The sequence below is a fragment of the Loxodonta africana genome, chromosome 6 (genome assembly GCF_030014295.1).
Source record: "Loxodonta africana isolate mLoxAfr1 chromosome 6, mLoxAfr1.hap2, whole genome shotgun sequence".
Classification (NCBI taxonomy): Eukaryota; Metazoa; Chordata; class Mammalia; order Proboscidea; family Elephantidae; genus Loxodonta; species Loxodonta africana.
This window is the reverse complement of record NC_087347.1, coordinates 71,692,305-71,715,925: the sequence shown is the minus strand read 5'-3', so window position 1 is coordinate 71,715,925 and position 23,621 is coordinate 71,692,305. Positions and strand designations below refer to the sequence as shown.

Genomic DNA, 23,621 nt, shown 5'->3' with positions numbered 1-23,621 from the left:
ATAATTCAAAGTCATCAATTCTTCGGTCATCCTTACTGTCCAGCCTTCGCACACATATGAGGCGACTGAAAGCACCATGGCGTAGGTCAGGTGTACCTTAGACATGAAGGTAACATCTTTGCTTTTTAAGAGGTCTTTTGTAGCCGATTTGCCCAATGCAGTGCGTCATTTGATTTCCTGACTGCTACTTCCTTGGGTGTTGATTTTGGATCCACATAAAATGAAATCCTTGACAACTTCAATATTTTTTCCATTTATCATGATGTTACTTACAGGTCCAGGATTTTTGTTTTCTTTATGTTAAGGTGTAATCCATACTGATCTTTATCAGTAAGTGCTTCAAGTCCTCCTCACTTCCAGCCAGCAAGGTTGTGTCTTCTGCATAAAGAAGGTTGTTACGGAGTCTTCCTCCAATCCTAATGCTGCCTTGGTTTTTCATATAGTCCAGCTTCTCTGATTATCTGCTCGGCATACAGAACAAATAAGTATGGTCAAAGGATACAACCCTGACACACACCTTTCCTGATTTTAACCACACACTATTCCCTTGTTCTGTTCAAATGACTGCCTCTTGGTCTATATACAGGCTCTGCATGAGCACAATGAGCGTTCTGGAATTCCCATTCTTCGTTTATCCATAAAGATTTGTTATGATCCACACAGTCAAATGCCTTTGCATAGTCAATAAAACATAGGTAAACATCTTTCTGGTATTCTCTGCTTTTAACCAATATTCATCTGACATCAGCAATGATATCCCTCGTTTCACGTCCTCTTCTGAATCTGGCCTGAATTTCTGGCAGTTCCCTGTCGAGGTACTGCTGCAACCGCTTTTGAACAATTTTCAGTAAAATTTTACTTGCATGATATATTAATGATATTACTTGATAATTTCCACATTTGGTTGGATCGCCTTTCTTCGGAATAGGCATAAATACGGATCTCTTCCAGTCAGTTGGCCAGGTAGCCGTCTTTCAAATTTCTTGGCATAGCTGAGTGGGCACTTCCAGTGCTGCATCTGTTTCTTGAAACATCTCAACTAGTATCCTGTCAATTCCTGGAGGCTTGCTTTTCCCCAATGTCTGCAGTGCAGCTTGGACTTCTTCCTTTAGTATCAGCCGTTCTTAATCATATGCTACCTCCTGAAATGGCTGAACGTTGACCAATTCTTTCTGGTACAGTGACTATGTGCATTCCTTCCGTATTCTTCTGGTGCTTCCTGCGCTGTTAGGTGTTTTTCCCTTAGTACCTTTCACTATTGCAATTTGAGGCTTGAATTTTTTCTTCAGTTCTTTTAGCTTGAGAAATGCCAAGCATGTTCTTCCCTTTTGGTTTTGTAACTCCAGGTCTTTTACATGTCATTATAATACTTTGTCTTCTCGAGCTGCTCTTCAAAATCTTCTGTTCAGCTCTTCTACTTCAACATTTCTTCTGTTTGCTTTAGCTGCTCAGTGTTCCAGAGCAAGTTTCAGAGTTTCTTTTGATAACCATTGTGGTCTTTTATTTCTTTCCTGTCTTTTTAACAACCTCTTGCTTTCTTCATGTATGATGTCCTTGATGTCATTCCACAACTCGTCTGGTCTTCGGTCATTCGGGTTCAATGCGTCAAATCTGTTCTTGAGACGGTCTCTAAATATAGGTAGGATATACTCAAGGTTGTACTTTGGCTTTTGTGGACTTGTTCTAATTTTCTTCAGCTTCCATTTGAACTTGCATATGAGCACTTGATGGTCTGTTCCACAGTTGGCCCCTGGCCTTGTTCTGACTGATAATATTGAGCTTTTCCATAGTCTCTTTCCACAGATGTAGTTGATTTGATTCCTGTGCATTCCATTTGGCAAGGTCCATGTGTAGAGTTGCCATTTATGTTGTTGAAAAAAGGGATTTGCAATGAAGAAGTCGTTGGTCTTGAAAAATCCTATCATGCAATCTCCGGCATCATTTCCATCCCCAAGGCTTACTTTTCAAACTACTGATCCTTCTTTATTTCCAACTTTCGTATTCCAATCACCAGTAATTATCAAAGCATCCTGACTGCATGCTGGATCAATTTCAGACTGCAGAAGCTGGTGAAAATCTTCAATTTCTTCACCTTTGGCCTTAGTAGTTGGTATGTAAATTTGAATAATAGTCCTATTAACTGGTCTTCCTTGTAGGTGTATGGATCTTATCCTATCACTGACAACATTGTAACTTCAGGATAGATCTTGAAATGTTCTTTTTGATGATGAATGAAATGTCATTCCTCTTTATCATTCCTGGCGTAGTAGACCACGTGACTGTCTGATTCAAAATGACCAATACCAGTACATTTCAGCTCACTAATGCCTAGGATATCGATGTTCATGCGTTCCATTTCATTTTTGATGATTTCCAATTTTCCTAGATTCCACATTCCCATGATTAATAGATGTTTGCAGCTGTTTCTTCTTATACTGAGTCGTGCCACATCAGGAAATGAAGGTCTCGAAAACTTGGCTACATCCACGTTAAGATCAACTCTACTTGGAGGAGGCAGCTCTTCTCTAGTCGTATTCCGAGTGCCTTTCAACCTGAGGGGTTCATCTGCCGGCACTATATCAGACAGTGTTCCACTGCTATTCAAAAGGTTTTCACCGGCTAATTTTTTTCAGAAGTAAACCGCCAGGTCCTTCTTCCTAGTCTGTCTTAGCCTGGAAGCTCAGCTGAAATCCTGTTCGCCATGGGTGACTCTCATGGACTGAATTGTGTCCGCCAAAAATATCTGTCAACTTGGCTAGGGCATGATTCCCTTGTATGGTTGTCTACCATTTTTATCTTCTGATGTCATTTTCCTATGTACTGTAAATCCTATCCCTATAAGATGGATTAAAAAGTGGCAGTTATATTCAGTTATACCAATGAGGTCTACAAGATTAGATAGTGTCTGAAGCCAATCTCTTTTGAGATATAAAAGAGAGAAGCAAGCAGGGGGACATGGGGACCTCATACCACCAAGAAAGCAGTGCTGGGAGCAGAGTACATCCTTTGGACCTAAGGTTCCTGTGCTGAGATGCTCCCAGACCAGGGCAAGACTGATGACAAGGGCCTTCCCCCAGAGCCAACAAAGAGAGAAAGCCTTCCCCTGGAGCTGACATCTTTAATTTGGACTTGTAGTCTACTGGACAGCGAGAGAATAAATTTCTCTTTGTTAAAGCCATCCACTTGTGGTATTTCTGTTATACTGGCACTAGATCACTAAGACAGTGACCCTGCTGGTATTTGAATACTGGTGGCATAGCTTCCAGCATTGCAGCAACACACAAGCCCTCACAGTATGACAAACTGACAGTATATACAAAGAATTTCTATAAAAAATAATAAAAGACAACCAACCCAATTTAAAAAATGGGGAAAAAGACTTCACAAAGGAAGATATACAGATCTAATACGAAATGCAAATTAAAATCATGAGATGCTGCTATACACCCCTAGAATGTCTACAATTAAAAAGACCTAACCAAAAACCAAACTCACTGCTGTTGAGTCAATTCTGACTGTAGTGACCCTATAGGACAGAACTTCCCCACAGGGTTTCCACCGAGTGGCTGGTGGGTGTGAACTGCCGATCTTTTGGTTAGCTAGCAGGTGAGCTCTTAACCACTGTGCCACCACAGATCCATTAATAAGACTAACAAAATCAAACATTGACAAGAACGCAAAACTGGAATTCCTGCTACTGGGAATATAAACCTCTGGGAAAAGGTATAGCATTCTTATAAAGTTAAATATACACCTACCTTTTAACTCAGCAATTCTACTCTTAGATATTTACCCAGGAAAATGAAAAATATACATTCACAAAAACAGTTACACAAGAATTTGTGTAGCAGATTTATTCACAATAGCTTATCACTAGAAAAAAATCAAGTGTCCGTCGACAGGAGACTAGATTAAAAAAATTGTAGTATATTCATACAATAAAAAGAAACACTGAGCAATAAAGAGAAACTATGATACACTCACAACAGCATGAATAAATCTCAGACGTGCTAAGCTAGACACAAAACAGTATATACTAACTTAATTCCATTTATATAAAGTTCTGGAGAGACGATAACAAATATCAGAATAGTTTGGGGAAGGGAGCTGAGCAGGAAGGGACACGAGGAAACCTTCTAGGGAGGTGATACCGTTCTCTATCATAGCAGGAGTGTGGGTTACATAAGTGTACTTATTTATCAAAACTGAATAGTTAAAACTGCTTCATTTTGATGTATGTAAATTTTACAAAAAGAAAGATCTATTAAAATAATTGAGTGGGGGGGAGGGAGGGAATGGCCTGAGGTATAGATAAAACAAGAATGGCAGTATATTGCTAATAACTGAAGGTGGGTAACAGGTACATGGGGGTTCATTACACCATTCTATGTTGCATGTATTTGAAGTTTTTGATTTAAAAAAAAGGTCAACTGCAGAGTCTTTTTAAATTCACTCCAAAAGGACAACCTTATTTACTATCCCAGTTAGAACAGGCAATCACCTAAATATGGTTATTTTACAGGAGCAAAGTTCTAATAAGAAATTTATCTGGATTGTTAAATTTAAGTGGGGCAATCTGTGACTTCCCATGCTATTTTTTGGTCTTCAAAGATTGTTTTTCAGAGATAAATTTGTGAAGGCTATAGCTTTGATATTGTTTAATACGCAAACATACAAATGCTTGTATTCTTGCTAATTTAATTTCCTAGTGATTTAAAAGAAAAAGTTGTTCTGAGAAATGTTAGCTCAATAGTTTCTAGAAATATGGACTACTCCTGTAGCCTAAAAAAAAAAGTATTCTTTAAATCTGTTCAGTCTTTTTGAATTAATTAGTAGGAAAGAAGTCCAATGAATATGTAAAAATATTTTGAGATCCAGTGCACAAAAAGGAGACCTGGTGGTGTAGTGGTTAAGAGCTCAGCTGCTAGCCAAAAGGTCAACAGTTCAAATTCATCAGCCACTCCTTGGAAACCCAATGGGGCAGTTCTACTCTGTCCTATAGGGTTGCTATGAGTCAGAATCAACTCGCCAGTAACGGATTTTTAACAGGTGCACAAAAATGATCCTTTACTCCTTTTTCTGCTCTATTCGGTTCTCACTGCACGGCAAATGAAACTGAATTTTTCATTAGTGCAATGTATTTAAAACGTTGTAGTTAGCTGCCACTGAGTCAGCTCTCACTAATAGCGACCTTATGTATAACAGAATGAAAGCTGGCCTGGTCCTACATCATCTTCGTGGTATGTTCGAGCCCATTCTTTCATCTATTGTGTCAATACATCTCATTGTCAATCCATCTCATTGCGGGTTTCTCTCGTTTTTGATGACTTTCTACTTTACCAAACATATTTAAAACCCAAATATTTAAAACAGGAAGTGCAAAAAACATACCCAGTGAAGCTCTTTTGCTATTAAGTGAAGAAGATTCATCCTAGTATTTCCGAAGCTCTGACCTAACCACGTTGTTATGTGAAAAATTTCCCCCTTGCATTTTCAGGTTCTTCTCTTGCCACAATCCATAACCAGCTAATTTTTATGTTTCCTCAGACAACTGCTTTTTATTTAAATGTTAAGTTTTATTGTTACAAAGGTTATCATGTATAAATTCAGATTGATCATTCACACTACTGGATAATAGCAGTAAAAAAATTCAACACTTTGCAATATATAATAGTTTTTACATCTATGAATTTATATTGTTAATACAATGCCTAGCAGAGAACTGAAGCTAATAATAGCTGTTGAACAACTATTTGGAGTCCCTGGGTGGCACAAATGGTTAAGCACTCAGCTACTAACCAAAATGTGATCCGCTTCTAATAGATCACAGCCATGGAAAACACTACATAGCACAGCACTACTGTGAAACACACAGGTCAGCATGAGTGGGAACCCACCCAACAGCAACTGCTTTTTTTGTTTGTTTAATAACTAATTACCTATTGATTTCCTATGGACACATTAATTAATTAACAGTAAGAAGGATTAGCCTCAAAGTACAGTAAAAAGTAGAAGTGAGAATTACAATGATTTTTAAAAAAGCTTCAGGTTTTTAAACGCTTCAAAGGCCAGCGTAGCAGGGGCAGGGGCTTGGGGACCACTGGTTCAGGGGACATCTAGGTCAATTGGCATCATAAAATCTATGAAGAAAACATTCTACATCCTACTTTGGAGAGTGGCTTCTGGGGTCTTAAACTCTAGCAAGTGGCCATCTAAGATGCATGGATTGGCCTCAACCCACCTGGAGCAAAGGAGAATGAAGAACACCAAGGATACAAGATAATTATGAGCCAGAGACAGAAAGGGCCACATAAACCAGAGACTACATCAGCCTGAGACCAGAAGAGCTAGATGGTGCCCAGCTACAACCGATGACTGCCCTAACAGGGAACACAACAGGGAACCCCTGAGGGAGCAGGAGAGCAGTGGGATGCAGATCTCAAAGTCTCATAAAAAGACCAGAATTAACAGCCTGGCTGAGACTAGAAGGATCCTGGAGGTCATGGTCCCCAGACCTTCTGTTAGCCCAAGACAGGAACCATTCCCAAAGCCAACTCTTTAGACAGGGATTGGACTGGACTGTGGGAGAGAAAATGATACTGGTGAGGAGTGAGCTTCTTGGATCAAGGAGACACATGAGATTATGTGGGCAGCTCCTGTCTGGAGGGGAGATGAGAGGGCAGAGGGGGTCAGAAGCTGGCCGAATGGACATGAAAACAGAGGGTGGAGAGAAGGAGTGTGCTGTCTCATTAGGAGGAGAGCAACTGGAATGTATAGCAAGGTGTATATAAATTTTTGTATGAGAAGACTGACTTGATTTGTAAACTTTCACTTAAAGCACAATTATAAAAAAAAAAAAGCTTCAGGTTTTCAACAAAAAAATCAGAAAGTTTATAGGATTTGGACCTAGGAGAGAATGCAGAAATCAAAGCTTAATAGACCCCCTTTTTTTTTTTTTTTTTTTACAGATGAGGAAACTGAGTCTCAGAAAAGTTAAAGTGGTTTGATTAAGGGTAGTGAATGACATAGCTAAGATTAAAATTAAAATATGTATCTCCTGACTGGTAATCTATAGCTCATCCCTTTAAAGAATAGTAATTTCTCAAGTGTCTGAAGCACAACACAAAAACATGGGTCTTCCTTCATGTATCTTATGCAACATTTACTGACATTACTACAGAATTGTCTAGTTTAGTTGTAATACTCCTATCTTCCACCAGGAGGAGAAAGAGTTTGTTAAAAAGTCAGCCAAAACACAAACCACTAGTGACAAGAACCAGAATTTTACTCCCAATCCACCGATTTACTTTAAAGTACCTCTACCAAAGTCACTATAGTAATGAAAACTTTCCTTTTCTGAATTTTCTGGTTCTTTGAAAATGTAATGCAGTTCATAATTTCATAAAATTGATCTATATTGAGCATTTCAAGCAAGTTTTAATGGAAAACACTAATTCAGAACAGGTTCAAGGAAGTTAAAAACAAGCAAAATCTTGCTTACCATTTTTGCTTCTGACTGAACTGGTTGTGGGGAAGAAGGACCTGGGATTCCTGGAACACTAGGCACCATGGTGACTGGTCGAACAAGCTGTGCAAAATACATTGAAAAATGATTGCTAGAGATTATATTCAAAATGAAAATCGTATTTTATTTGTACAGTGGCTATTACAATAATCTACTAGAGACTTCAGAATCAGAAAATTGTAACTCTGTCTCATTACATCTCTACACAGAATCCTTATTCATCTTATATCCTGATTTTTTTCCTCAAAAGTTGTGGATTTTTCTGACACACCTGTTTCCCTAACCTTTAACTTTCAGTTTCTTAATGGTTTCTTCTTACAGAAACTCATAATATTCAAAATGATTGATGCAAAATTTCTCAAATATGTTCCAGAATTTGAAATGAAGGAATGTCAAAGCTTGCGACAACTAGGCATAAAAAGATAATTTCAAACAATAAAATTTGCTATTAAAATTTCTAAAATATATAAGTTCTTTGATGTGCTAATATACTACATAATGCCAAGAAAGGTGCTGATAACCTCTAATAATTTCTCTAATAGTAACAATCTGGAACAGATTCTTCCATTTTGGTTTTAGCCTTTTTGTTAAAAACCTAACATCAATGCTGAGTGATTAATGATTATAATTAAAGTACTTATCTCTCTTCTTTTACTTCAAGTTGCCAATCACAGCTACATTTAATAGGATGCCCATATAATCTCAAATTCAAGGTAAAAATATTTCCCCCGTGAAAAAGTATTCTCAGAAAAGAGGAAGTAACGATCTTATATTTAAGTCCATACAGTCTCTCAAACAATGCATTTTGAACAACAGAGTTCTGCTTGAAGGAGACACATTATCTTGAATTACCTTAATGCTAATTTTAGGTACTTAGGTCATTTGGAAGAATTAGTTAATAAAAAAGAAGTAAAAATTTAACATGAATTTTACTAACATTCCTGAGAGCATAATCTAAACTCAAAGTGTTGAACGTTATTATAAATAAAGCTTAAAAAAATTTTTTTTTTAAAAAGCTAAACAATAAATGGTTATACTGTACTTATTACCAACATCTACCTACAAAGTAAAAGAAGAAGTGATCCCATTATTACATGAATGAGTATCTAGGGCTTGGGGTTAGATATCCAGGAAGAGAATAATAGAATCAAAAAGTGTTGTATCTTAAAAACACAACAAAACAGAAAGTGTTGTATCTTAAATAATTTAGATAGAAAGGAAAACAAACCCTGGAAAGCAGTACTGTGTGTCTCATAAAGTGGCTCTAATGGTGACAACCTCGATGTTGAAGACACATTTGAAAAGTCTGAACAAAACTGTTTTATCAAATGTGAGAGTAGGAAAAAAACTCACTATTTCTAAATTACATTATTGTGAAGAATATGCTTTCAAATGTTCACTAGTGATATTTTAAGCAGATGTTTAATTATTTTGTATGTCTTTCAAAAATTTAATTATGTTTCACATGTCCCTCAAAAACTTACCATCTGGATCTTCTCATTGGGAAAGTGGGATACTGTCTAATATTTTAGGACTGTTTAGATTTTAACATGTTCGGGCTATTGCTGGAATTCTGTATCCTGGATTTGACCATAAAAGTTCAAAGTGTGTTTTTAGAAACAATGTGTACAGTAACTGAGAGAACATGGAGTTCCTTGACAAGCGTTCTAGTTTAAACATCTTTTTGTTTTTAATTAGAAATCTGTGTTAACACTTGAAAACTACAAATCTAGTCAAATTAAAATGGGTTAAATAGGAATAAAGTCCTTAGTATTAAAAATACAAAGAAAACAATTAAGATTCTTAGAGGACTGAAAAATGTTTCCTATCTGATTATACTTGTCTTAAATGGTATATGCTATCACCATATACATCAGTGACTGAATACTATACTAAAAAAAAAAATACTACTCACCACTAATAGCCACTTTATTAAATTCAATTTCATAAGCAAATCAAGCAGCCCCAAATACATGTTCTGATTAATTAACAAAGATAAATTTTCTAAAAGAAAAAAAAAAAAAAGGTTTAAATAGTCTAAATTTCAAACTTACTGGAACTGTGGCAGGAACATGCACATTAGAACTTGTAATTGATGCAGGAATAGCAACAGGCATGGTTTGTCCATTAGGAAGATGCAACAGAAGAGGAAATGGGCCTGGTACAGGGCTAAGGGAAACAGAAGAAGGGAAACTAAAGAAACCCATATCAAAACATTTCCTAAAAAAAAACAGAATTTTTACTCCTATTATCATGTCATTTAAAAATAAATTTTCTAACTGGAAAGAAACTGCAAAATTTAATTATCAGTAATTGCATCCTGAATGCACACTCTATGTGGCAGTATAAAAACGAGGAAAAAAAAAAAAAAATGGAACAAGTTCCGTTACTTAGGACAATCTCCAACTTGTAAAATGAAAAAAAAATCTTATCAGAAAGCTCTTGAGAGCTACCTGTGAGACCTAAAAGAAATGCCCTCTGGTGATGGAGAAATTTTATGCATTTTGTATAAAACATAAAAATAAGAGACCAACTTAAATTCATATTCTATGATGATGTGCTTTTTAAATTAAGTTTTAGATGTTTATTTTTCAATCTACTGGGATTATATACACACTAGAGAATGATCCAATTACTTTTCCCAAGAATTAAGGCATGAAAAAAACAACTAAAACATACACACAAAAAATCCTAAGGTCTCAATTTGAATAATTAAATGCCTTACGAAGACTCTTGGCAGGAAAACAAGGAGCAATTCATAAAAGAATGGTTCATAAGAAACGAGATGGGCCACATCACAACAGACCCAACTGAAATTAAAAGAATCATAAAAGAATGGTTCAATGATTGGCCCATATCACTTACACAATTGGCCTGTTGGAGGATGGTGCCTGGGTGATTACAGTACTTGAGGTTGGTGAGGGTACCGCCTGCTGAATAATTACACTTGAGTCAGAACTTGTAAGCAGCACATTGGGAACCTGTAACGATGCTGGACGAACAATAGCTGATGTGGGCTGTGCAGTTTGTGCCAATGGTACTTCCTATTTAACCATGGGATAGAGAAAGGGTGGAATTAGAAAGGCAAGTCAATTCATGTACCTTAGTGAACAGAAAATAATACACTTCTAAAAGCATCCACAAGATAATATTTAATATCCCCCCAAAGTAAATTATTTCCTCTAAAATTAACTAAAAGAAAATCTTAGGAACAGCTAAAAGGCTCAAACGTAATGTTCAATTAATTTTACAATTTAAAAAAATCTCAGTGGTTTTCTTCAGTACAACTTGTTTTCCTATCAATCCAGAAATAAATAAGGCTGAGCAACTTTGCTAAGATTCCATGAGAATTTTAATAAAAATTAAAAATACAATTCACTTAAGGAATCATAGAACTTAAAATCCAGAAGGAACCTAAGAGATTGCCTAGTCCTGCTCCCTCATTACACTGTAAAGAAGAGTAAACAGGTCCAGGGAGTCTGTTATGGCTGATACAAATTCAATAATAGAAATGCTCAGAAATTTCTTAAAATAATACAAAGGTTTGTTAATCTCAGGTAGCTATGTCTCCTATATCAAGAATTTCTCAATATCAAAGGCCAAGTAAAATTGTTATCTTGAATGTAAAATAAACAGTAATTATTAAAGTGAGCTCTTTTCCAATTAAAGGAAAACAAAATTTGTGAGTCAGCCAGGAGTTTTTAGAGGCAGTCTTTTCGTAGGTGACAGGCAAGCAAACAAAGACATTAAGGGCTTTATCCATTATTCCTTAACTAGTTAGTGTCCAGCTGGGTGTCCTGTGTTCTCTGAATTGGCCTTTATGCTGCTGCCACTTACTATCAAAATCTTATTAAGCTACATAGGCAAAAAGATCAACTTGTACTACTGGAATTTCATTTATTCAACAAGTTTGAGAATTTATGATATGCCCTTAGGGACTAGTGGGAAGAGATAAGACCATAAACAAGTCAAACAAGAAAATTTCAGATGGTAATTAACGTTACGAAGTAATAAAGTGTAATGTAATCAAATGCAGTGAACGATTGACGGTGGAGTTGGCTACTTTAGGTATAGCATAGGAGATGAGGTGAGCTTCTTTGCAAAAGAGGCATTTGTACTAATACTGAAAGGACAAGGAGGGGCACGTTCTAGGGAAAAGGTAGCAATACCAAGTGCAATGTCTCTGAGGAAGAAAAAGCTTGGAAAATTAGATGAACACAACAGAAAGAAGCATGAGATGAGGTTAGATGCATAGAAAAGGACATATCAAAGAGAGCTTATGATAAGAAGTTTGAATTACCTTAAAATACAATGGCAAATCATTGAAGGATTTTAAGCAGAGGAATGACGTGACTTATTGAAAATTAACAAAACAAAACAAAAACAACCTATAAAAAATAAGACTGGAGATGGAAGCAGGAAGTTCAGGGAGATGACAACTGTTAATAAATAGTCCAAGTAAGAAACGATGATGGCTTAAACTAAAGTGATGAGATTGAAGACAGATAGAAGAGGATAGATTCAGGATACATTCTGGAACTAGAATCAATAAGATCTGCTGTTGGTTTCAATGTGAAGGAAAAGAAGGAATTAATGAACTAGATGGATGGAGAAAAAATTTACTGAGCTAGGGAAAACGGAGGAAGGAATCAGGACTCTGATTTAAGCATATTAAGATTTTTATTAGACATAGAAAAGGAGATGTCAACATGAAGCTCAATAAGAATATGGCAATCGGGAGACAAATCTGGGCAGATATAAATTTGGCAATCAGCAGCACATTGTTGTTAGCTGTCGTCGAGTAGATCCCTGACTCACAGTGATTCCATGCACAATGGAAAGAAAAGCTGCCGCTTCTGAGCCATTCCCATGATAAGTTGCAGACTGGACTGCTGTGATCCACAGGGTTTTCACTGGCTGATTTTCAAAAGAAAATCTCCATTGCCTCTCCTCCTAGTCCATCTTAGTCTAGAGGTTCTGCTGAAACCTGTCCAACGTCACAGCGACATTCAAGCCACCAATGACAGACGGGCGGTGGCTAGGCATGAGGTGTATTAGCTGGGATGTAAATGGTGTTTAATGTTACGGGTCTGGTTGAGCTGACTGAGGAAGATAGCAGAGAAGAGAAGAAAAAGGGGCCCAGAACATATTTAGTACAAGTTGGCATGACTATGCCCTGACCAAGGGAAGCTAATGACTGAGGAATGGAGGAGGAGGAGATATTCCTTAAAGAGGCTACAGTTGCAACAATGAAAAGCGGATGAGTGTGAAGGAGCTGGAATGCTTTCTTGGAAAAACGGATATTTACATCAAAGATGTAACAGTATTTCTAATAACTGTGATAATGTAGAAACAACCTTTATATCCAACAAGAACACAAATAATTAAATACATTAAGATAACGATAAAATAAATATAACTATTAAAAATTATGATTTTCGAAAATTTCTAATGACATGGGAAAATGTCCATTAATGCTGAGTGTCTAATGCATGATATAAAAGTAAACTAGGAGTGATTGAAAATCTTTCTTTGTATCCATTTATCCTTCCATGTAACTATTCATTTATATTTGTATGTATAAACACAAGTACATATCTAGAAAAAATGTTTCAAACATTAGTAATTCTTATAAGTGGTTATAGGCTTACAGGTGATTTTGGTTTTCTTCTTTGTATTTTTTAGAATTCTTAAAAGATTTTTATGAGTTTTTTAATAATCGGAAAAAGAAAATAGCCAAAGCATTTATTCCTAGGTAAAAAGTTACTTTTTTTTTTGCCTTACTTTGAGCTCCTTTGCCATTGAAGAAGTCCATTAATGAGGTTATGGTTTTAGAATAACATAATCTAAAAACAAACATTGCCAATGCCTCTTCGTGTGTCCCATTGTGTCTCACATGGTGTTCCCCAATAAATGTGTTTATTTTAATGTGCTTATGAATGAAAAAATGAAGTATTCATACATTCACTTTTTTAATTGAAAAATTTCTGTTGACTTTTTATTGCAAATGAAATGTTCTTTTATTTTGAAATACACTAATCTGAAATTTTATCATGTGCCTGCCAAGGTTTCTGTATTCAGTCATTAGCAATATTTCATCTTTTGCAGCACATCTTTTTATTTTCAAACAAATAAAAATGAGGAAATACTTATTTCTTACATAGTATCATAAAAATGCAGACAATTCAGAAAACTAACAAGAATCTACTTTCACTAACAAATTTGTATTTTATAAACATTTCTGTTTAATATGGTAATATTTTTTACTAAATATAAATTCAAATAATACAATTTTGTATTAAAAGCTTTTGTTACTAGGTGGCAGGGAATATATTCCAAGATGTAGTTCCCTTCCCTTCCAAAAGTTATCTTGGTACTCTTTCTCACCTTCACTTTTAGATAAGGTTATGTTGTAAAGTTTTAATACATGTAATGAATGGTTTACTCACCACACAACCATAGCCCAGGTGGTATCAGGTTACCAAGGTATTCAGGACCCACGAATGGCCTAAACTACCTACAAAAGGCCTGCACTGAGATTGTACATCTTCTTAGTCACTGGTATCAAAGATCCATTGCTGAGAATAGGTATTTCCTTAACCCTTTAAAAACCTAAGTAATCTTTGTTCAAACAATTTTTAGTTTCTTAAGCTTTCGCTCCTTGTAAGTGGCTAAAAATAAAATAACCCAGAATATTACGTTAAATTTATAAATTTATATAACAAAACCCAAACCAAATCTGTTACTGTCAAGCTGATTCCAACTCAGAGTAAAATTGCTCCACAGGGATCTCTTGTTTGAAATAACAATTTTATCTAACACGACCGATGCTCTCCCCTATAACTACTTTGTGTGTAATAAAAAGCTAATTATAAAGGCAGTCTTCTTTCCCTGAAATTTCCATGAATATTCACAGGCTAACTTTTACATATAAAACTATTACAAGATGACACTGAGTGACCTACAATTTATTAAATTAACATTTAATTGTAGACAAAATATTTAAACTTTACTCACAATACCAACATTTCTCCCTTAGTTTGTGTTTACCATATACATAAATCTCTAACCTTTTCATCACTGGTAGTGGACTCCGGATGAGGTAAAGGACTATCCTGGTGAGTTGTTTCCACAACAGAGGGCTCCTCGATTTTGCTTCTTATGATGGGTGTTGCAAGAGGGGATAAATCTAGAGGCATCTAAATTGGAAACATTAAGAAAATATTAAAGTTAAAAATAACTGATCCGCATATCTAAAATAAGTAGGCAGGAAGGTCAAACAATCATTACTGCTATGTTAGAAGTACTCTTTTTTATTTATTTTATGGTTACCAACATACTTTTTTAATGTCGTCTTCTGAGGCTTTCTTGAATTCATTCTCAAATGGACTTGCCAACTCATTAAACAATCCCACTTCTTCACAGTTTTTCAAGAATCTTGTTGGTGTTGGGGTCTGATCTGAAATAAATGTCAAGAAGTAATCACATAGTTTTAAATACCACATAGGACTCTAAAATATAGCTAGTAAATTTACAAACTAGCAGGACTGACTCAGTCAGTTGTTAATTTTCTCTTTGGAAAGACCTCTTCCTTTAAAGCAAACAAAATTTGGTTAAGTTTTTGTTGTAGTTCAAGATAGTTTTCCAATTTTATGAACCATTAAAGTATGAAAGAAGTTCTCCTTGCTCCTTAGTCAACTCCTTCTGAGTGGAGGGCATAAGTAGCCTCCACTAGAGATTGACTACTATCATTACCTATCACAGTGGTAAGAATATTTTTTAATTTACACTATCAAAAATGGATTGTTTAAAATACATGCAATTTGAGGAAAACTAGGACAAGAGCATGTATGTTCTCTCTAACTTGGCCTTTCTAGTAGTTGTTCTTAAGCTATTATGAGAGCAAGGTTAGGATAAAACGGTATTTAGTAGGTAGATCAAAATACTACAAGGAAGAAAAAGAAAATTAAAAAAAAGTGTTCTTAAAAAACAAAAAACCTCTTTACTACTATCCTTGAAGCTAGCTTTCAATTTTGAAGTATTTCATAAGCTTGGTACAAGGGGCTATTTAAGACTCACATATCCAAAGAATGCTCTAACTTAATTTCTAGGCAGCAGGGGGAAATCAACTGTATTTTTTTCACAACTTGAAACATTTCAACTACACTTGAATATCTACTCATGCTATGTGCATCAATACCCCCACTGTATGTACATGTGCACATGCTTTGGCTCTAGGCCAAATACCAGTTATGCCCATGTTGAATGGAAAACAGCAAATTTATTAATTTTGTGCATTTAAGTCTTATTGGCTTATGGCTATTTATTCGTATTGATCAAAGATGGTCGCACATTCAAATTCTAGTCACTTTTAAAAATATGTTAGGGTATCACTTTTACAGGTCATATCAGGGGTCTAGCCTAAGCTAAGTAAAAGCACTCTAGAGGGATGACCCCTGGTTTAATACACTCACAAAGCCTTTTGTGAAATTAAAATTTACATACTTGTTAATTATTGTGCCCCCACAATAGGCATTACCTATTTTATCTTTGCCTTCTCTACACACACACACACCTAGAGTACTGAAGAGTTTACTACACACAAATACATTTAACACTAAAATGACCCACTTGTCACACACATTAGACATAGACATAATGCAGGCCTGACTCAGACATTATTAGTATTAATCAGGATTACTGAAGGGATTCTATTGTGTCATCATTTTACCTATTAGCCTATAACATACCCCCATTATCCAAAAAAAAATCTCCAAGATCCTATTATAGCAAGGGCCCAGTTTACATGTATCAACTTAAGTCCATCATGACTGAATTAGTAAACTGAATATAATTTGACTCTTCTATTCATACCCTAAGAATTTGTATATCAAATCTCATTAACCAAAACCAAACCGAACCCAGTGCTGTCGAGTCGATTCCGACTCATAGCGACCCTATAGGACAGAGAACTGCACCATAGAGTTTCCAGGGAGCGCCTGGCGGATTCGAACTGCCGACCCTTTGGTTAGCAGCCGTTGCACTTAACCACTACACCACCAGGGTTTCCAGATCAAAGCTCATTAGAAGGCTCTTAATTTGTGAATAAAAAGAGGAAAAAGTCCTAAAAATGAAAATAAGCATAATCACTTATATCAGTGATTACTGGAACCATCAGGCTTGAGAAGAGTCAACATAGGCACAATCATTTAACATGCAAATTGCTTATGGCTATTAATAATAAAATATATACCACACATCATGCATTACATTTATACAGTTATACTACACTATTCATCTCAACATATTTTAATTAGTAAAACATAGGGTCAAGTGCTGTGTTTGGATGTGTTCTATTTTTTTATTGTATTAAAGGCAGTAAGATAGGAAAGCAATTTCTAGAAACCCATCTCAAAACATTTGAGTTAAAAGTCATAGAAAGGAAGGAAAGGCTCTAAGACATTAAGTTTCAGAGAAGCAAAGACCGTCATGCCTAGGAGACTGAACTTTTCAGGTTGCTCTTTTTTTTTTTTTTGTCTGTTTTGACTCTAGCTCTGAATATCTAATATACAATATTTTAAAGAAATGTATATACCCTGCTCTTCTCTACCTTCCTTTTACTTATAGAACTGAAGGTACATTTTAAAGTTCTCCTATATTTTTCCTACATGAATTGTTTTTGACAAATTATTAACTTTATTATTTCCTCCAATTTTCATTACGAAAATTTTGATACTGAAGGTACAGGAAGAACCATCTAATATCTGCCTCATCATTTCTCCAAAGCATTCATTGCATACGACAATTTTATCTCTATCTAAGGTATTAATTGAAAAGTATTAGTAGTATTCAGGTATAATTTCAGACTTAAAAATAGTATAATCTAAGCTTTAAAAGAGGAAAGAAGAATCTAGTATTAATTTGTTATTTACGAATTGTGAATTTGTGGCTTTGACACCAAAAGGTTCGGTTTTCTTACTATAATATTTATAAAACATACACAGTGAAATTAAATATTAGTATGTGTGTGTACATATACAAAAATATGTATGTATATAAATACATATATTTAAAGGGCAGCTAATACAGCATGGAAGAACAATAAACCAATGCATGAATTTTCATGTACTGTGAAAGATAATCATCTGCTTAGGTGATAGTATATGTTCAAAGGGTCAACATACAAAAAAGTAATGACTAAATATAGGCCCCCTTTACTGACAGTATCCTACCAACACAAATGTTTCATCTGTAAGGAAACATTAACAAAATCCTAAAGAACACATTTGCTAATTGCTCCTTCCCCAATTGATGGAGCTTGATCATTTTCTATCTTCACACAGCATTGTAAACCAGGTGCAAGACAGGTAGAAGAAGCATGGACTAAATACCGTATTAGCTCAATTATCAGTTAAATGTAAACTTTGGAAATGGTATGAATGTGCCCAAAGTTCTAATTAACTTTCACAAAACGGACATTGAAATCTATTTGAAAACCACACAAAAAAGTGAAATGAATGTTCAGAAGGGTTTGAAACATGGAAATGTAATGGGTAAAATACATGTTGCCAACATTTACTGCACATGAAGTCACTGGAATATCACCAGACTATATTATTTACAGAAAATACACAAAAATTGTGCACAATCCAGGTGAAATATGTATATAAGCTATTAATAAAAGTATATACTAACCAGCCACAATGACACTGTCATTACGTGCTGGACCAAATTTCAGTGTCATCTCATGTTTATGTTTATGGACAGCCAAATGATCCTCGTTGGTAAAACGCTGTGGCAAAAAGTTTTAAAATATAGTTAAGATTTTCAATTTGATCAAATTAAGTAAAATGATAAGGAAATTCATTTCCACAACATGTAAAACCACCATTGACAGTGAAATAGCAGTTTGTTAACTATAAAAGAATCTATTATCAGTATAGATAAACATACTAGATTTCAAATAATCATAGAGAAACCCATTACCCAAGAATAAACAATACTGATACATTAATAGTTCAAATAACTCATTTGACAGCATTAAAAAAAAAACCTGCAGCAAAGAAACTTCACATAAATTTGGATACTAAAAATAAATGACTACTAATTTTTTGTCATATTATAGTAGAAATATATAGTCTATAGTACAATGACTTTTGAAGAAAGTACTATACTGACCTAGACTTAAGGTTACTTACCACTTTTTAAATGAGAATTGTCTTACAAAGATATTATTCCTGGACAAATTAAGAAATAAATCATGATCTTTATACTATTACATTAAAAAAAAAGAATAATCCAGTGAGGAAACAGCAACCAATATAATAATAAGGCAGCTCATTTCAAACTAAAATTAAATTTACTCTTAACTACATTTTTAACTTAAAATAGCCAGTGATTTTTTATGACTTTGTTTCATCATAGTACTCAAACATCATATAAAAAATGAAACAAAATTATTTTCATTTTTAAAGCTATCCATTACATTTTTTTCTACACTTAACTTGGCTAGGTCCTACATGTCAAAGGCAACATTTATTGATTAAAAAAATTGATTGCAACATAATAAATTTATTGTTTAATTATCTCCTGTGTCTGAATAGCAACCTTTAAGAAGGAACATCTTACAACTCAAAATAGGAAGCATTTATTTTTTGTTATTCGATACCAATACTTTTAAAATGCTAACTTAAAAGATTTAAACTCACTCTCTAGTGTATAGCCTTATAAACAGGGATGTTAGGATCATATATATTTGAACTTTGATCCCCGAACTATTTCAAAATGGATTCCCCCTCTCTTGTGGTTCCTCCTTTCCTTACCCAATTCTTACAACTAATGGTAGCTTTAGGGCAACCTTAAAGCAATACAGAAGAATCTATCATTATGCTTTTTAATCGAAACTTAAATAAAAAAAAAAAAAGTATGATACTGAATACCTATATCATCCTTGAAGTGTCTGATGTGCTTGGCTGCTAACTGAAAGGCTGGAGGTCGAGGCCACCCAAAGGCACCTCGGAGGAAATACCTGGCGATCTACTTCTGAAAGATCAACCACTGAAACCCTATGAAGCACAGTTCCACTCTGACACACATGGGCTTGCTAAGAGTTAGAAATCAATTCAAAGGCAACTGAAAAAAAAAAAAACAATCCACCAGTTCTCAGCCTGTGAAATTAAACTCTCTCCTTCGCGGCCCGTTAAGCTCTGTACAGCACCTTGGTTTTAGCACCTATCACAACATCATACTGATACTAATTTTTATGTATATCTGTCCTTGTAAGTAGGCCAAGCTCCTACTATAACCCCTGAAACTTAGGACATAATAAGTGTTCAACAAAAGCTAATCAAAAGAATGAGCTCCTTACAATAAAATCGAATCCTGAAGAACACTCTAAGGGAGGAGAAAAAAAATTACAGACTGTTCATGCAGGTGAATTAAGTTTAATTTAATTTGGCTGAATTTTGCTATATCATACTAAATATGGTTTATCACTAAGTCTTTAAACTACTGCACACACCAATGAAAAATCACCGATTATTACATGACCTCTCCTCAAAACCTGCTTGTATCGCCACTAAAGGAGAATGTTCAGATGTGACAAACTACAGGCACTGGGGCCACAATCCAGCTCTTCCTCACTCAGGTGTTATCTTCCTATTGCTCTGTCATTATAACAATTCCTCCCAAATTTGGAAGGATCAGAAGCAGTGGTTCTCTGCCAGACTAAATAACAAAGCTCTTGGAGAATTAATATATTTGCCAAGTATACTGACATTATTTCACTGCTTTTACTTTGTATTACAGTTTTAAATGTGTCTTACATGCACACTGAAAGTATCTTAGAGCAAGATTCATTTTTATGTTCCTAAAAACCTAGCAATATACCTTCTCCATTGAAGGTGATAATTAAACATTTGTGAATGAATGCATTTTAGTAGAGGTCCCAGATTAAAAAGAGTGCAAAGTCAGCATAAATAATATATAAGAAGAACCTGAAAAGATTCCTCATAGGAGTTTTATTCTACCAATCCTCTGTTTGGATTAATTTGACCAGAAATATTCAAATCAAAGAGAAGCTACATATAGAATTGTGTTCTACTGTACAACACATGCAAAAACGGCATGAAGTGCAATTTTAGATGAAAAGGAGCAGTTAGGACCATAAAATATATTCAGGAGCATACGGATATTAAAAGAGGTAATGCAAGGAATATACAAACGAGTCTCACGTAGGACTCACAGATGAAATTTCTCTAAATGCATTTCTAAAGGGATTACTGACCACACAATGGTATTATTTACATACATGAATAGCAGCAATTCCCAATGTGAAGGAAAAATCACAGCAAAACTAACATTTGATATAGGCAAATTTGACCTTGGCTATCATCTAAGAAAATTTATTTACTTTTAACAAGAATCTTAAAAGACACTGTCAAAAGGCCATCTTCCAAAAGGTAGTCAAAAGGAAAAGGTATACATATATGAAATGCACACTTTCTTCAACAAATATTTACAAAGCTGCTATTACATGCTAAGATAAAAACTTCTGAACGGCACTGGGTTAGGGTCTATTTGAAATGCTTTATCAGCCAAATTAAAATATTTATTCTAAAAAATACTCCAATTCAAAATGCCGTAGGTGTGCACAAAAACATATGTATTCTGTTAACAAGACCTTGAGTATACAGCTAAATAAATAAAGGGAAAGGCAGTCAAGAAAGATTTTCTGGATAGGTCCCCAGTGTTATTTAAAATTAGGATAAATAATCATCTCGCTTAAAAAGGAAGGGTAACCTGACAGATGGGAGGGATGTGAATCAGCTGCTTCTATTATAAATTATTCAAGCTCTGTTATCTTGGAAATCTGTGTTTCCAAGGCCTGACCACTCTCGCCAGAATTAACTTCCTAAGAAATAATCATTTTGCATTCGTATCTACAATATATAAAAAATATATATAGATTACTATTTATTTAACAGATAAAGAGGCACAGTTAAAGGCACTTGCCAATAGTGCAGTTTACTACTTTTTTCACTAGTTTAGTGGAGCTCTGGCGGCGTGGTGATTATGAGATTGGCTGCTAAGCAAAAGGCTGGCAGTTCGAATCTACCAGGTGCTTCTTGGAAACCCTATGCAGCAGTTCTGCTCTGTCCCATAGGCTCACTATTGAGTAGGGATCGACTCTACAGCAATGTATCTTTTTTTCCCTACTAGTTGAAGGACTCTATTCAACAGAAGGAAGTTATTAACACATGCGCGCACACACTCACACCCCTTCGTTAAAACTTTAGACTGAATAGAAAATTAATCTTTATCTCCTTTGTAAAATTCTCCCCCAAAATGTGGAGAGATGAGTAAAACAAGACTGATAAAATACTGATAATTATTGAAGCTGAGTGATGGACATATACAGGTTTATTATACTTCTCTCTCTGTTCTTTGTATGGTTTGATATTTTCCATTAAGAAAATTAAAAAAAAAATCTTAGCCTCATAAATGTGTTGCAGTAACATTCTCTTTAAATAAAGAATAGGCTACTCAAGGGTGGACCCCTTCAAAGACACAGCTGGAGATTTGCACAGCACATAAACCTGAAATTATTCTATAAAGCTGTGTTTTTCAAATGTTCTTTCACAATGAACCATAGGAAACATATATATAACACGTGTTATGGACTGAATTATGTTCCTCAAAAATATGTGTTGAAATCCTAACCCCTGTACCTGTAAACTGACACTGGAAATAGAGGGGTTTCTTATGTTAATGAGACCATACTGATATAGACCATATCGATGCTAAACCTAATCACTTCAGTTATAAAAGAAGACCATACACACTGAGACACAAATGGGGGGAAGACGCCATATGAAGGCAGATACACACAGCAGATTCATCTACAAGCCCAGAAACTCCAAGGACTGCAGGCTTCTAGAAACTGAAGAGGTCAGCAGTTTGAACCCACCAGTTGCTCCGCTGGAGAAAAGACCTGACAATCTGCTACCATAAACATTACAGTCTTGGAAACACTATGGGGCAGTTCTAGTCTGTCTTATAGGGTTGCTATTAGTCAGAACTGACTCAACTATATCCACAAACAACAACAGCAGAAACTGAAACACACAAAAAAGGACCTCCCGCTAGAGCCATGCCTTGAATTCAGACATCCCACTTGAATTGAAAGATAAATTTGTTCTTTAAAGCCACCCACTGATACTTGTGTCAACATGATTATACCATATACACACATACAAACATATAATTAAAACACATTTCACAAAACAGTATTTATACTTGTTATGTATAATATTCTCTCATACTCTTTTATTTCACTTTAAAAAATGCTAGTTGGTACCCACTAAATTGATTCACAACTCATTAATAGTTATGCCACGAACTGCTGTTTGAAAAGCATTGCCTGGACCTATGTAAAACTAATTAAGGAGATAAAAATTCAAAAATAAATAAATAAATAAAATTCTAATCTTCATTTAAAAGAAAAAATATGCAGAATTAATAACTTTCAACCAGGGTGATACAGGCATAAGATTTATCAAAATCATTGAGCGAGGTTGCAGGATACGGGGTTTATATATAAAAAACCAACTCTTTATATACTAGCAGCAAACAATGCAAAAATTACATTTCAATCTCAGATACATCCACTGGTCCCATCCCAGCTGGGCAAAGAAGACCAAAGACACACGGGAAAGATTAGTCCAAAGGACTAACAAACCACAACTACCACAACCTCACCAAACTGAGCCCAGAACAACTAGATGGTTTGACTGCTCTGGCAGGGATCACAATAGAGGGTCCCGGACAGAGCAGGAGGAAAATGCAAAACAAAATTCAATTCACACACACAAAAAATCAAGCTTGCTGGTCTGACAGAGACTGGAGAAGCTCCAAGAGTATGGCTCCTCAATGCCCTTTTAACTCAGTGCTGAAGTCACTTCTGAGGTTCACCCTTCAGCCAAAGATTAGACAGGTCTATAAGGCCAACGATAACACACATGAGGGACATGCTTCATAGTTCAATCATGTATACAAGACTAATGGGCACACCAGCCCAAAAGCAAAGACGGGAAGG

The 23,621-nt window shown here is 35.3% G+C and overlaps 1 protein-coding gene across 3 annotated transcripts in view; it reads right to left on the bottom strand.

Moving 5' to 3' along the window:
- The window catches only part of ATF2 (activating transcription factor 2), an 86,017-nt gene that overhangs the window by 30,865 nt on the left and 31,531 nt on the right, over positions 1 to 23,621 (bottom strand). For all 3 annotated transcript variants that reach the window (XR_010322289.1, XM_003406211.4, XM_023542826.2), the window contains exons 5-10: positions 18,221 to 18,317; positions 14,866 to 14,984; positions 14,596 to 14,724; positions 10,391 to 10,569; positions 9,580 to 9,694; positions 7,502 to 7,588 (exon numbers count right to left, since the gene is read on the bottom strand). Coding sequence is in view for 2 of the 3 variants with exons in the window: in XM_003406211.4 (XP_003406259.1) it covers positions 7,502 to 7,588; positions 9,580 to 9,694; positions 10,391 to 10,569; positions 14,596 to 14,724; positions 14,866 to 14,984; positions 18,221 to 18,317 (726 nt within the window). In the remaining variant the exon portion in view is untranslated. The remainder of the gene's footprint in view (positions 1 to 7,501; positions 7,589 to 9,579; positions 9,695 to 10,390; positions 10,570 to 14,595; positions 14,725 to 14,865; positions 14,985 to 18,220; positions 18,318 to 23,621) is intronic.